The sequence below is a fragment of the Hyperoodon ampullatus genome (genome assembly GCF_949752795.1).
Source record: "Hyperoodon ampullatus genome assembly, chromosome: 20".
Lineage (NCBI taxonomy): Eukaryota > Metazoa > Chordata > Mammalia > Artiodactyla > Ziphiidae > Hyperoodon > Hyperoodon ampullatus.
Genome location: NC_136933.1, coordinates 25198825 through 25211621, shown reverse-complemented (window position 1 = coordinate 25211621; position 12797 = coordinate 25198825). Strand labels below are relative to the sequence as shown.

At 48.9% G+C, this 12797-nt stretch overlaps 1 protein-coding gene across 2 annotated transcripts in view; it reads left to right on the top strand.

Annotated features, from left to right (window-relative positions):
* TDRP (testis development related protein) overlaps nucleotides 1–5258 on the top strand; it is a gene marked incomplete at its 5' end in the record, with an annotated part of 54409 nt that extends 49151 nt beyond the window's left edge. Inside the window, 2 exons of one of the 2 annotated variants that reach the window (XM_079726628.1) lie at nucleotides 2608–2705; nucleotides 4388–5258. In XM_079726628.1, coding sequence (XP_079582754.1) covers nucleotides 2608–2705; nucleotides 4388–4733 — 444 coding nt within the window. In that variant the 3' untranslated portion in view covers nucleotides 4734–5258. Of the gene's footprint in view, nucleotides 1–2601; nucleotides 2706–4387 lie in introns of both variants that reach the window. The other variant, XM_079726627.1, reaches the window with a different exon arrangement.
* Between the last annotated feature and the right edge of the window lie 7539 nt (nucleotides 5259–12797).

The window sequence follows — 12797 nt, the reverse complement described above, 5'->3', positions numbered from 1 at the left end:
TCTTTTGGGCAGCTTCTTGGGTACCGCTCAGAGTTTCATAGCGTTATCATGTTTGTCTTTATTTTGGGGCCGTCCCTTTCTCCCTGGCTCTCTTCTCACTTATAATTTTTTTTACCCCTGGCCCTTCTGACTGCAAGAAGCATTTGAGTTTGTCACCTCTGCCCTCTGAGGATGGAAACTTCCTCACCCCACACTGCGAATGGCACTTGCACTCCACACAGCCCACGGTTCCAGTTGAGCTCAGGAGCGCTTCCATGTCCACGGGCACCCTTCGTGTGGTGCTTGTGGAAGGCAGCCTCCCTTGAGATCAGGGGCAGAGCCCTTGGGCTGGGACCTGCTGGGTGGCTGCAGTCATGTCTGTGGGTGACATCCCCGTGTCCCTCTCAGGGTGCGGTTCTGGTGTAAACGTGAGCACTGCAGGCAGAGCAGGTTTGTCAGTGAAGGAGCGGTCTGGCTTTGACACATTCTTTTGGGATCGTTAAGCCCAGTGTGATGGCCGCGCTCCTGTAGGATGTGCCTGGCCCAGGGTGAGTTTCCCTCAGGCTGCCAGCGGGCCGTTTGCCCCACACTGTACGTGAGCGCTCACCACTCAGAACTCCTACTGCTCTGTAGATGTGCCATAACTTGTCACTGAGTAGTTATCTGCCAGCAGAGAGAGGTTTTTGCACCTGGTCTCTCTGATTTCTTCCAGGTGCCGTGTCAGCTGTGACCTGGGATGTCTGCTTGTTGGGGACGTGGAGCCTCGCTCTTATGTCACCTGGCAGGTATTGCCAGTCCTTGAGTGACGTGTGGCAGTGGGACAGGTGTCCTCCCCACAACCAGAGGCCTGGATTCACACACCGGGGACAGATGTGGCATCCAAGGGGGCAGGGTCACCTACAGGTTCTGAGCCCGGCCGGACTAGGGGCACCAAGGCCAGCCCGTGGAGGGAGAGGCGGGAAGAAGGCTGTCCTTCTCGAGGGGCGGCAAGGTGGAGGCGAGCCTGGTGGGCAGTGTCCAGCGGGAGGTGTGGGGGAGGTTTGTTAGAGCTCAGGGTCTGACACGGGCCCTTATGCTCCCCACGGAAGGGTGGGGGGTGACACCCAGAGGGCTCTTCGCCTCACGTGCATCCCTGCACCTGCCCAGAGGGCGAGCGTGTCTGTGTTTCCCAATTACAGGCGAGAGGAAGCTGGGAAGGGGGGGTTTAGAGGCAAAGGGGAGGGGAGGAGGGGGAGAACGCCCCGAGCCGTGACACGTTCCCGCAGCCTGGGCCTCCCGGGCTGAGGGGCGCAGGCGGTTTGTGGTGAGGTTTTTATTACTGTAAACGTTTTTAGACGCTCCTTTCAGTTCCCCCCAAGCTCTGGGGCCCACATGTAAGACTTACCGTCTCATTCAGATCATCTCAGTGATTTGTGGTAAGTTTCTCCTGTAGGCTACAGAGTGGTTGCCCTAGAGCTCTTTTTTTCTCCCCAGTTTTATTGAGAAGTAACTGACACGCCTCACTGTATAAATTCCACATGTGTAGTGTGATGCCGGGACTGACATACGTCAGGAAGTGATGACCACGCTAGGGTTAGTTACCACCCATCATCTCGTGTAGATACAGGAAAAAGGAGGAAATAGGTTTGTCTCCTTGTGATGACAACGTAGGATGCAGTCTCTCGACAACCTTGCTGCACAGGCAGAGAGTGGGTTCCGTCCAGGTCACTGCAATAAAGCAAGTCATGCCAAGTTTCTGATTTCCCAGCGTGTATAAAAGTTGTGTTTACACTAGATTGTAGTCTTTTAAATGTGCAGTAGTATTATGTCTTTAAAAACGTAGACACCTTAATTAAAAAATGCTTAATTGCTAAAAAACATGCCAACCATCATCTGAGCCCTCAGCGAGACATAATCAGCCCTGGAGGGGCGAGCGCAGCAGGGTCGCAAGCCGTTCGTTTCCTGTTCTGTGGATGGTCTCACACCAGTGCTTGCTTGCGGCCTCCTGGTTCAGGTTTCAGTGCTGCTGCACTTGTAACATTTCAAAGCATTTAAACCCAGGTCTGCCCTCCTCCATCCCCTTCAAAGAAAACCAGCTGCAGTTGGTGATTTTGGGCTCCAGGGACATCAGAGTGGCTCACGGTAAAGGCACTTGACACGAGACTTCTGGAGATGTCCTTCCTTTTCTCCATTCCTCCCTTATTACTGTATCTCTTTGAATCTAAGATGCCAGGCGTTAGTTACATCCTGATTTCAGAAATGAAAAAGTACAAAATCATTTGTCTTAGAATAAACAAAAACGCGTGGTTTCTTCTCAAAGTCCACCTGGAGGTTGGTGCAGCCCCCCATCTCGTGTCAGGAGCCCTACCATCCCGACCTGGTTTGGCTGAAGTGTGGTCACTGATCGTCCGTTATTAAACGTGGGTGGGTTTACCCACTGTCCTCACTGGGTAACGGAGATTACCTGCAACTGATGGGAGAACTTACCTGCAACTGATGGGGAAAGTCCCTGTGTGGATACGGCAGGTAAGGAAATTGGTGCCAGCTTCTGTGCTGAATGTCAGCCCCACAGTTACTGCATAATACAGCTGTGTGACCTGTTTATTTACTGTCAGATGTGATCTTTTCTTAACCTTTTATTAGGTTCAGGGAGCGAGTTTCCGAGGCTGGAAAGAAGTGACTTCGCTGTTTAACAAGGATGATGAGCAGCACCTGCTGGAAAGATGTAAATCCCCCAAGTCCAGAGGGTGAGTAGCTGCTGTCTGGATGGCAGCCGTTCCAGAGGTGGTGGAGAGCAGGGCCATCTGCGGGGACGCTCAAGGCTTCCTTCCCCGCGTGAGGAGGCAGAAATGAGTTGTACTGATTTTGACAGTAAGCACTTAGAAAGATTATGGAAAAGTGGGAAAAAAAGCTTCTCTGACCAGCTCTCAAACTTAACAGTAAATAGAACTTATGAGTCTTAAAGCAGCCTGTAGTCATGCTTAAGGTGTGTAGTAGTTTCAGAAAATCAAGAAAAAAACCCAGCTAAAAATGCAAAGATTGATTGTAAACTGTAAAAGATTTTAGAAAACGGGGGCTTCCCTGGTGGCGCAGTGGTTAAGAATCTGCCTACCAAGGTAGGGGACACGGGTTCCAGCCCTGGTCCGGGAAGATCCCACAAGCTGCAGAGCAACTAAGCCTGTGCATCACAACTACTGAGCCTGTGCTCTAGAGCCCGCGAGCCACAACTACTGAGCCCGTGTGCCACAACTACTGAAGTCCATGCACCTAGAGCCCGTGCTCTGCAACAAGCCACTGTAATGAGAAGCCTGCGTGCCACAACGAGAGAAAGCCTGCGTACAGCAACAAAAACCCAACACAGCCAAAAATAAATAAATTTTAAAGATTTTAGAAAATTGAATATATTTAGGCTGACAGTGCTGCTAGTTTATTATAAATATTTTGAAAGTTAAAAAAATGTATTTAGGGAGTTCCCTGGCAGTCCACTGGTTAGGACTCTGCGCTTGCACTGCCGTGGGCCGGGGTTTGATCCCTGGTTGGGGAACTAAGATCCCACAAGCCATGCAGCATGGCCAACAACAACAAAAAAATGTTTTTAAAGATGAAAATATAAATTCAGTGACGACCTAGTAGAATTGCCAGCGGCAGGTGACTCCTGGTGAGTCTGACCGTAGAGAGGCCTCTCCTCCGAGGACCGGGTGCCTCAGCAGCACTTATGACCTGCCAGTGCTGTCTGGCCCTCCCCTGCCTCTGACCCCATGGTCATGACCTCATGCGCCTTCTCTGCAGGGACTGTGTAAGTTGGTCCTCTTGGATGTCAGGGTGGCAGCTCATGGGGGGCCTGAAAACATACCTGTGTCCTGGCCCCTCAGTCCAATTAAATGAGACTCTGAAGGGGTCGGGCCTGGACGCCAGCGTTTTTACCTGTGTCCTGGGGATGCTCCCAGCAGCCAGGCTGGGGGACCGCGGCCAGAGCCCTGAGTCGTGTGTGAGCATCCGCCTCCACAGTCGGCCGTGTTTTCCTCAGAGCGCACAGCGCTGCAGCTGTGAATAAACCTGTGGAAAACTGAACCTGTGGTAAATGGAGTAACCCCCCTTTCTGAATCTGGACCTGGGGCTTCTTTTCTCAGGTTGGTTCAGAGACGAGCTCGGCCTTCCGTGTGGCCTTGAGACAGTCCGCTTTTTTCTCTTCTGTCTGAGAGTGACTTTGCATTTTGCCAAGTGTGGTACCTTAAATACAGCATTCACAAGTTTCCCTAATCATGTGTAGTGGCTGATTTTTCCTTATTAATATTTCAAGTTTTACATATAAATCTCTGTGAGCTTTCCAAACAAGACTTTCAAAAGAACCTTTTATTTTATAAAATAAACACAACTTGAGGCTCTGAGATGATTGATCACCAACACTTAACTCTTTCGTCTCCTGTAGAACTAACTTACGATTAAAAGAAGACTTGAAGATGGAGAAGAAGTCTGGATTTTGGGACAATTTGGTTTTGAAACAGAATACACAGTCTAAGAAACCAGATGAGATCGAAGGTTGGGAGCCTCCAAAACTTGCTCTTGAAGACATGGCAGCCGACTCGGGCGACCTCATGAGTGACCGTCTGTCTGGGCCAGGCTGGGAGGAGGACGCCAGGGGCTCCACCAAGTACACCAGCCTGGCCAGCGCCGGAAACAGCTCGCGCTGGAGCCTCAGGTCAGCGGGGAAGCTGGTCAGCATCCGTCGGCAGAGCAGAGGCCACCTGACGGACGACTGGGAGGAGCTGGAGTGACGGCCCCACTCCTGCGAGTTCACAAACCAAGATCTGCCTGATTTTGCACCTTTGTATCTCATTTCATTCAGATTCCTAGAGTTTGCTGTATCACAGTGTTTTTTCAGTAGAGTATCAAGTTTGGTCTTTCCCAGATGAAATGTGCAGAGAACCTGCCCTGTGCCGTTTTACGTGGACTCTCCCTCTTCAAACGCTTACGTAGGAAATTCCTCGGTGGACACGAACAGGGACCGCACGTCGACTGCCTTATGTGGAAACGTCCTCCTGTCGTCCAAGTGTTGCTGAGACTGGAGACGTGAGGTTTGCTGCTGTCCAGTGGTAATTTGCATTTTGCCACAAAACCGTCTTCCTGTGTCCTCGGTTGCAGTTTTTTGTTCCGTGACTTGATCCCTTTCTCTGCATGTAGCACATACGTGTAGTCTATGACACAAGAATGTAGCAGCTGCGCAGTTCTCTTCTGTTGCCAGAAACCTGCAATCCAGGTGTAAAATGAATCTTCCAAAGGTCGTGTTACATTGTGTTAACTCTTCTTTTGTACTAAATTTTGAAATATGCAAGCAGAATAAACCCTGGAGAAGCTAAGGCTGTATCTGATCAGCGTGAATGCACTGTCTGCAAACACATCTTCATCTCCAGCCTCCCGTAAGCGCATTAGATGGTGACAGTTGTTCTTATCTTGAGGTTTTATTTTTACTTCTCCTGAACTTTTAAATATTGATCTTACTTTCTTCTAAAATTTTGTTCTCTGTTTTTGATTGCAGATTAAAGAATGCTATAAAGCATGGATCAGTTTTAGCAACTTGACACTTAATTTTGTTTGGAAGATGATAACTTGCTCGTTAAGAGTTAAAACTGTATGTAAAATGATGAAAGTGCCTCTCTTCTCTAACACCCAGGGTTTTGTTTTTCCAAATGAGAGACTGGCTGGTTTGGGCACGTCACTGAGGCGTCTCATGTGTCTCCAGACTTGCTTTCTGCCTCCCTGATAGACTGGCCCCTTGGTCGGGTACCCGTGCACGTGTGTCCTCAGCAGGACAGCTCTGATCCACAGGAGTACGTGTCTATCTCAGGTCACGGTGGCTTCACAGAGAAGGTATAGGGGTTTTTTGGTTAAAAACGAAAACCTCCAGTTACACTGTGCATTCCTCTCTTTAAAAGCCACTGTCCTCAGTGTTCAGTTCTGTGCTGTTCCACATAAGGGGGTGTCATTTAGCATTTCTGTAGACTCTGGGGGGTGACAGTGTCTGCCTGTCATCTGTCATTTCTCAACCAGTCATCTGTCTACACTGTCATCTCCAGCCATCCGTGTACAATGTCTACCTGTCCTCTAACCATCTCTCTCTCTCTGTCTACGTAGCATCCATCAGTCATCTATGTCCGTCTTTTCCTAAAAGACAAGAAGTTTACTTCACTGAGCCTTTAAAGGGGGACATGTAAGTGGTGGTAAAATCCAGTTTGCGTTAGAACCTTGAAATGGTTAACACCGGAACTGAAAACCGTGTTTCCTCAGGTAAACAGTTCAGTACATAGACTGTAGTCCTTCTTCCTAAAGAGACGCTTGCTGTGGCTGCAGACGAGCTCCAGACCGTCATTTACATGAGGATTTTAAAGCAGGAGCCGCGGGCTTGTCTTGGGCTAATCCTGTGTTGCGGTGCAGGGACGCAGACCTCGTGTCCGAGGCTCTAGGCAGGGAGCTCAGCGCGGGGGTGGGGACAGCGTCCTCACCGTGGGGAGCCTGTGCCTGTGCGCTGCAACGCTCAGTGCCTGTGAAACCCCCGTGGTGACCAGCCGGCAGAACAGCTCTTCATACCGTTGTTCCTCAAAACCAGACCGGGGCTGGAATATGCACACAAATCACACTTATCTACAAAGATTAACGTAAAAATGAATTTTTCTTCTGTTGTGTCTGATTAAACGAAAATATATGCGGGTTTTAATATAAATATTTATTAGTATGCTTTGGGGGAAAGATATTTTTTCTTGATAGAATTTACCAAAGCATCTTTGTTTTGTTCACTGGCTGATGAGAGAACAGGTTTGTTTGAATTCTGTAAAAACATAGCTTCTCTGTGTGAAGAGTGAAGTGTCTGCCGTTTTTAACAGGAAAATGATTGGCTTCAAAGAAGGTTGAATTCTTATTGCTGAGGTTTTTAAAAAATAAAACATGCTTTATATACTCTGACTGTTAGTTTGCACGGTTACTGGCATCTGCTTCCGGTGACTCAGTCACTCAGAGCTGATGGTACCCGTTCTCGACACCTTCAACCTCATTTAAGATGCCAACAAAATGTGTAGACTCATAAATAAATGACCAACTTCAACTTCAGCTGTCGGGATGTATCTTTTGTGTATCTGAATGGACGCTGTCTGGGAACAGCAGGCGCTGCGTCTGCCCTGCCCTGGGCCCCCCCTTCTGATTTTACTGCAGTGACTTCAGGAGTTAGAGCCTGAAGCAAGCCTCCCCTCAGCACCCAGCTGATAGGAGTACGTTCTTTACTTAATCATCTTCATCTTGTAAAAAGGTTTCCATCTGTTTTTCCCAAACAGTGGCCTCTTCTGGAGAGAAACCCTGACCTCCCTTAGGGACTGGATGACCACGATGCCGTCTCACGCCAGGTGACACCTTCCTTTCCCGTGGTGTGCGTGTTTCTGCCTTCCCCTCGCTGGTCTCCTGGCCTGTCCCTGCCCTCGTCCCCTCTTCCTCCCCTCCCCCCCACCTCACCCACTCCTGCTCTCGTCCCGTGCTACACCTGCCTCTGGGGGCGTGTGGTTCCACTGGTGGTTTCAGACCCTGAACCTCAGATGCTCACTCACGGATGTACATCACCAGATATTTTCCGACTGTTGTCACAGGCCAGGGGACTTTCTCTTCTTTCTCCCCATTTAATTCTAGCCATTTATCTACTTTCTAGATTTTATGGTTCTCAGTTGATACTGGATTGAACAAAAGAAGGGCAGAACACGAATCAGCTTTAAAGAAATGAATTGGCTAAAAATCCTTTAACTTTGTGATAAAATAGTCCAAAGGGGGTACAGATGGTGCTGAATGACTAACCAAGGGGCCCGCTGCTGCCACTGCTTTCTTTTGGCAGAAGAGCCGTTCTGGGTGATGGATGCAGGACAGGAACACCCTCCGAGGGGGTTTCCCAGCACCTGTGCCCTGAGGACAGGCACCGTCACCTCCTAGTAGTTGCCGCTTCACCACAAGGGTCTGACGGGGCTGTGACCTGCACGTGACGCTGTCGTGGTGAGTGCGTGTCCTCACGGCTGTGTTCTGTAGTTTGTAATCGTGGATACAGGACCCAGCCTGGTCCAGAACTGTCTGCAGGGCACCTCCTGGGTCGCAGGGTCCCTCGGGGCTCCTGGGGCAGGGGGTGGGGTAGGGTGGTGGACAGCCACATCCTGTCCCAGCCTGGTCCACTCGGGGCTGGCCAGCTGTTAACATTCAGCCAGCTGAATGCACCTGTTTTCAGAAAAAGCACTACTTTGTAACCTAAATGGCTTTCGATTCATGTTGTGAAGAGTCACGTTGCAATGAAAAATTACCAGTCTTCACTAATAGCAGAACAAAGTGATGAACTATTGACAGATTTTGCCCACTGTTGAAAAATGTAAAATTTCTACTGAAAGGAACCGTCTCAGGATTTGGAAAATATTTGAGCTGTGTCTTTCAGTAACAGGGTGACGAACGCAACGGTGACCCCCCCAGGGTATGAGGTGTCGCAATGGGTCTAGAAGGAAAGCCCCGCATAGCTGGGTAGCACCCCGGATTTGGTGCCCCTGACGAGGTCATCGTGTTACCCCGGAGATAGTGGCCCAGCACCCGACTTTCCTCAAACCCACGGGGAGAATGACGTGGCAGACGAGACCTTTTAACGGTTGCATTCGGATGAGGGATTACAGGTGACTTTCACCTCTTATGTTTTTCATGCCTTCTGGGGTATTTTGAAATATCAGACAAGCATACAGACCATATTAACAAGCAAACCAGCTCTGCTCTGGGTTTTTCTAACCATGTCGTCTCCCCGCTGTGTTCGCACAAGGACAGGTCAGGGCACTGCGGCTGGTCCTGAGGCCATGGGAAGGTGAGGTGTGGCCGGGCCAGCCCCACAGGGGGCCCTGACCTGCTCGGTTGTTGGGGCCACACCCAAGGCTACCATGACCCGGGCACGGCTCCCGAGTCCTCCCGAGAGTGGGGATGTGGCCTGGAGGGACGACCCGCCTGGGCCTGTGGCCCCCGAGTCCCCCGACCTGCACAGATGAGAACGGGGACTTGGCAGTGAAGCCACGGGGGGAATAAACCGAAAATTGGCTTCTTCCCTGTGAGGAAGAGGCCGTCTTTTCTGACCGAGTACCTGTGTTCCAGTTCCCAAGTGGCGACTCCAGCCTTCATGCAGAAATTCTGAATTTAGAAATGGTGGCTTTAAACAGAACAGCAAGGGAGAGATAGCACGTGGCTGTGGCGCGTGCATCTGCCTCGCAGAGGGAGGACAGGGAGGAGACCTCAGACCCTGGTGTGGGGCGAGGGTCTCAGGCGCCGTCCACTCCACTCCCTGGTGCCGCCCGGCCTCCTGCGGGGCACCTGGCCCAGCGGGGCTCCCGGAGGCGGTGCTGCTGCACCTGTTTTGCAGATGATCAGAGTGAGGCTCTGAGGGTGTTTGTGCCCAGGCACTCATTGGACCAGGAGCTGAGATCCAGGTGGGGAAGCCGGAGGCACGGGCTGTTCCGAGGGGTCTGACGTGTCCCCAGGACTGGTTGGGGGTGCAGGGCCTGGCTTCAGACTCACAGGGACGGGGTCTAAATGCTGGCTTAAACCCCGGGAGGCCACAGTTTGTCCCTCGTCGCAGAAGGCGTGGCTGGACAGGGCGTGGCTGGCGTGGGATGTGGTGAGGGCCAGGCGAGGCTGTGGGGCGTCTGGGCAGGTGTCCCCACCTGGCGGTTCCTCCTGGATGGGTGGAGCCCCCTGCCCATATGCACCGGGCAAACGTTTTCATGAAGCGGATGGAGCATGGGATTCAGTGGGGTGAGGAGGCCGTGTAGCTGGAGGATGGGAATCTGAGAGGCTGGCGGAGTTTGGGAGACGTTCCTGGGGCAGCAGGGGTGCCAGGGCCTCAGAGCGGGAAGTTATTCCAGAGCTGCAGGCTCTGCGAGGCTGGTTCAAGGAAAGGGGCTCCTCCTGGACTTCGCTTTTTGCACCTGTCAGCCACCCAGGGTCCCGATGGTGAGGAAGCCAGCGCCCAGCTTCCGTGCATTCACAGCTCATCCAGGAGAAGAACCATCCCCAGTGAAACAGTCATTCTCCTTTTAACAACAGGAAAGGCCATGCTTGGCTGTGAACAAGAGTCCCCACACCTCGGTCCCACTGTGGGTCCTGAGGAGTTGGGGGCCCCTGGGTCTCAGTGTGTGTGGGAGTGTTAAGAGTTGTGCTTTTTCTGTACAGTGTGTGCCACTCCTGAGCCCGGTAGCAGCAGGCATGTGCAAGGGAGGCCAGGTTACACCTAAACCTCTAAGTGGTGGTTATTTTTCATAATTAACCCGGCACATTTCAATTTGGAAGTGACAAGCATTTCAGTTTTTAAAAACTGTTATTATGGAAAATATCTATGCAAGAGTAAAAACAGTGTGGTGGGCAACTCAGCCACTGAGATTCCACAGTTGCTGAACGTGTCATATTTGCTTCACATGTGTGTTTACCTGATCAACGATTTCAAGGCTGAGATATATATTTACCATTTAAAAGTAAATTACAGACATCATGACGTTTCACTGCTGAATGCGTACAGCATGCATTTCTAAAAACGAAGCTATTCCCCCAGCATAACTAACTACTACGTCAATGGCACACCTCACAAAATTAACCATTCCCTAACATCATCCGATACCCATATATACAGTCAGGTTTTCCCAATTGTCTGGAAAATGTCTTTTTAGCTGCTTTTAATTTTGTCCTCAAGACCACGACATGGTGTATGGATTGTGACTGGCCTGCTGCAGGGGCTCAGCCGATACTGAGGTAGGTGTGAAATGTGGGCTTGGGGATGACAAGTTCCCTCCCTCCTCACGTGCCTGCAGTTGCCTCTCTCCGCCTGCAGGAATGTGTGTCTGGGGACTTGCTTCTGTACAAATCCACTGCTTTGTGCTGGGTTCTGATACTCATGAGTCCTTTCTCTGGGTATCTGCCAAGATTCTGTCCCAGGCCTCTGTCATCTGTCTTCTGGTCGCCAGTCTCCCTCCAGGGTCTTTGGCCTCAGTGAAGTGGTGGACAAGTTTATGTAATTAGAAGTTAATGTCTCAGCATGACTTCAGAATTGCAGAATTTAGTGATAAAGGCAGGGTAGAATTTTAGCTTTCAAGAGAGCTGAATAAATCTAGAAGGGTGTGGTGACGGGAAAAATATTTGAGTTTTCTTTTTGAAAAGTATTTTTTTTCTTTAGAGGCTAGGGTTTCAAAATTCTCTTCTCCCTAGAAACTCAGAACTGGATCAGTAAGCTAGCAGGAGGATGCCAAGAATTTTTGTTCTGTAAGAAATCTCCAAAGCTCAACATGCAGAAGCCCCTGGAAGACCAGTTTCCCTTGGGCACCAGTGAGCAGGACCCAGAGGAGGGCATTGCTCTCCCCCAGGAGACACGCAGCTCTATTCTAGTACTTCACTGTTTCTCTCACTTTATAATTTGGGTGCTTACAGGTCTTCAAAAGGCAATGTGAGACAAAATACTGGAAAGATACCAAAATTTAAGTAATTACCTTGAAGTAGAATTATGGGTAGCATTTTCTTTTTTTTTTGGTATATTGGCTTTTTAACAAAACTTTTTACAGTGAATATACATTACATTTGTGATCAAAAAACAGGGTGACAAATGTTGAAAAAGTAACATCTCAGTTTTTAAATGGAAAATATCAAACATATCCAAAAGAAGAAACAAAATTATATAAATCATGGGTTGGCACACTACAGCCTGGTGGACAAATGTGGCCGTCCCCCTGTACTTACTTATATGGCGTACAAGTTAAGAATGTTTATATTTTCAAATGGTAGAACAACTTAAAAGAACAATATACTGTGACACATGAAATCCCACAGAGTTTAATTGGAACACTCGCTATCAATGTCCCCCACGCAGTCCAAGTCTGAGTTACGTATAGATTGTCTATGGCTGCAAGAGAGAATGTGGGCCCTGAAAAGCCAAAAATATTTAACACCTGCCTCCTCACAGAAGATCTGCTGAACCCTGGCGAAAGCTCCTTCATCTACACATCCTGCCCCTCTACAGTTTTCAGCTCCTGGCCAATCTTGTTTTATCTTTAGTCACCCCCTAGCCTCAACCAAGAGAATTATGTTAAAGTAAATCCCATAATCCTGTAATTTCATCATCTTCATGTTGTTTAAATTAAAAAGTTGAGAATTTACCAAGAAGATGTAATAATCATAAACATACGTGAACATTAGAGCTTCTAAACATATGAAGCAAACACTGAGGAAAGAGCCAGCTCTATATTATAGTAGGAGACCCCAATACCCCACTTTCAAGAAGAGACAATATCCACCATTAGATCAATCAATTTAATACACGCTATTATACACAGAACAAAGGAAAAACATGATCATTTCAACTGATGCAGAAAAAGCAGTTGACAAAATTCAACACCCTTTCACGATGGAAATACTCAACTAATTCTGAATAGAAGGAGACTGCCCCAACATTATACAGCCATATAAAAAGTCCCAGCTGACATCCTCTCAATGCTGAAAGACTGAAAGCTTTTCCTCTAAGATCAGGAACAAGACAAAATGCCCACTTTCACTACTTCTGTTCCACACAGACAGAGCCATCTGGGCAAGAAAAAGAAAGAAAGCATCCAAATTGGAAAGGAAGTATTAAAATTTTCTGTTTGCAGGTGGCATGATCTTACATGTAGAAAATTCTACAGACAACAACAAAAAATCAACATACAAACATCAGTTGCAGGTCTATACAATAACAATGAAAAATCCAAAGAGGAAATTAATAAAATTCCATTTTTAATGGCAACAAAAAGAATAAAACACTTAGGAATGAACTCAGT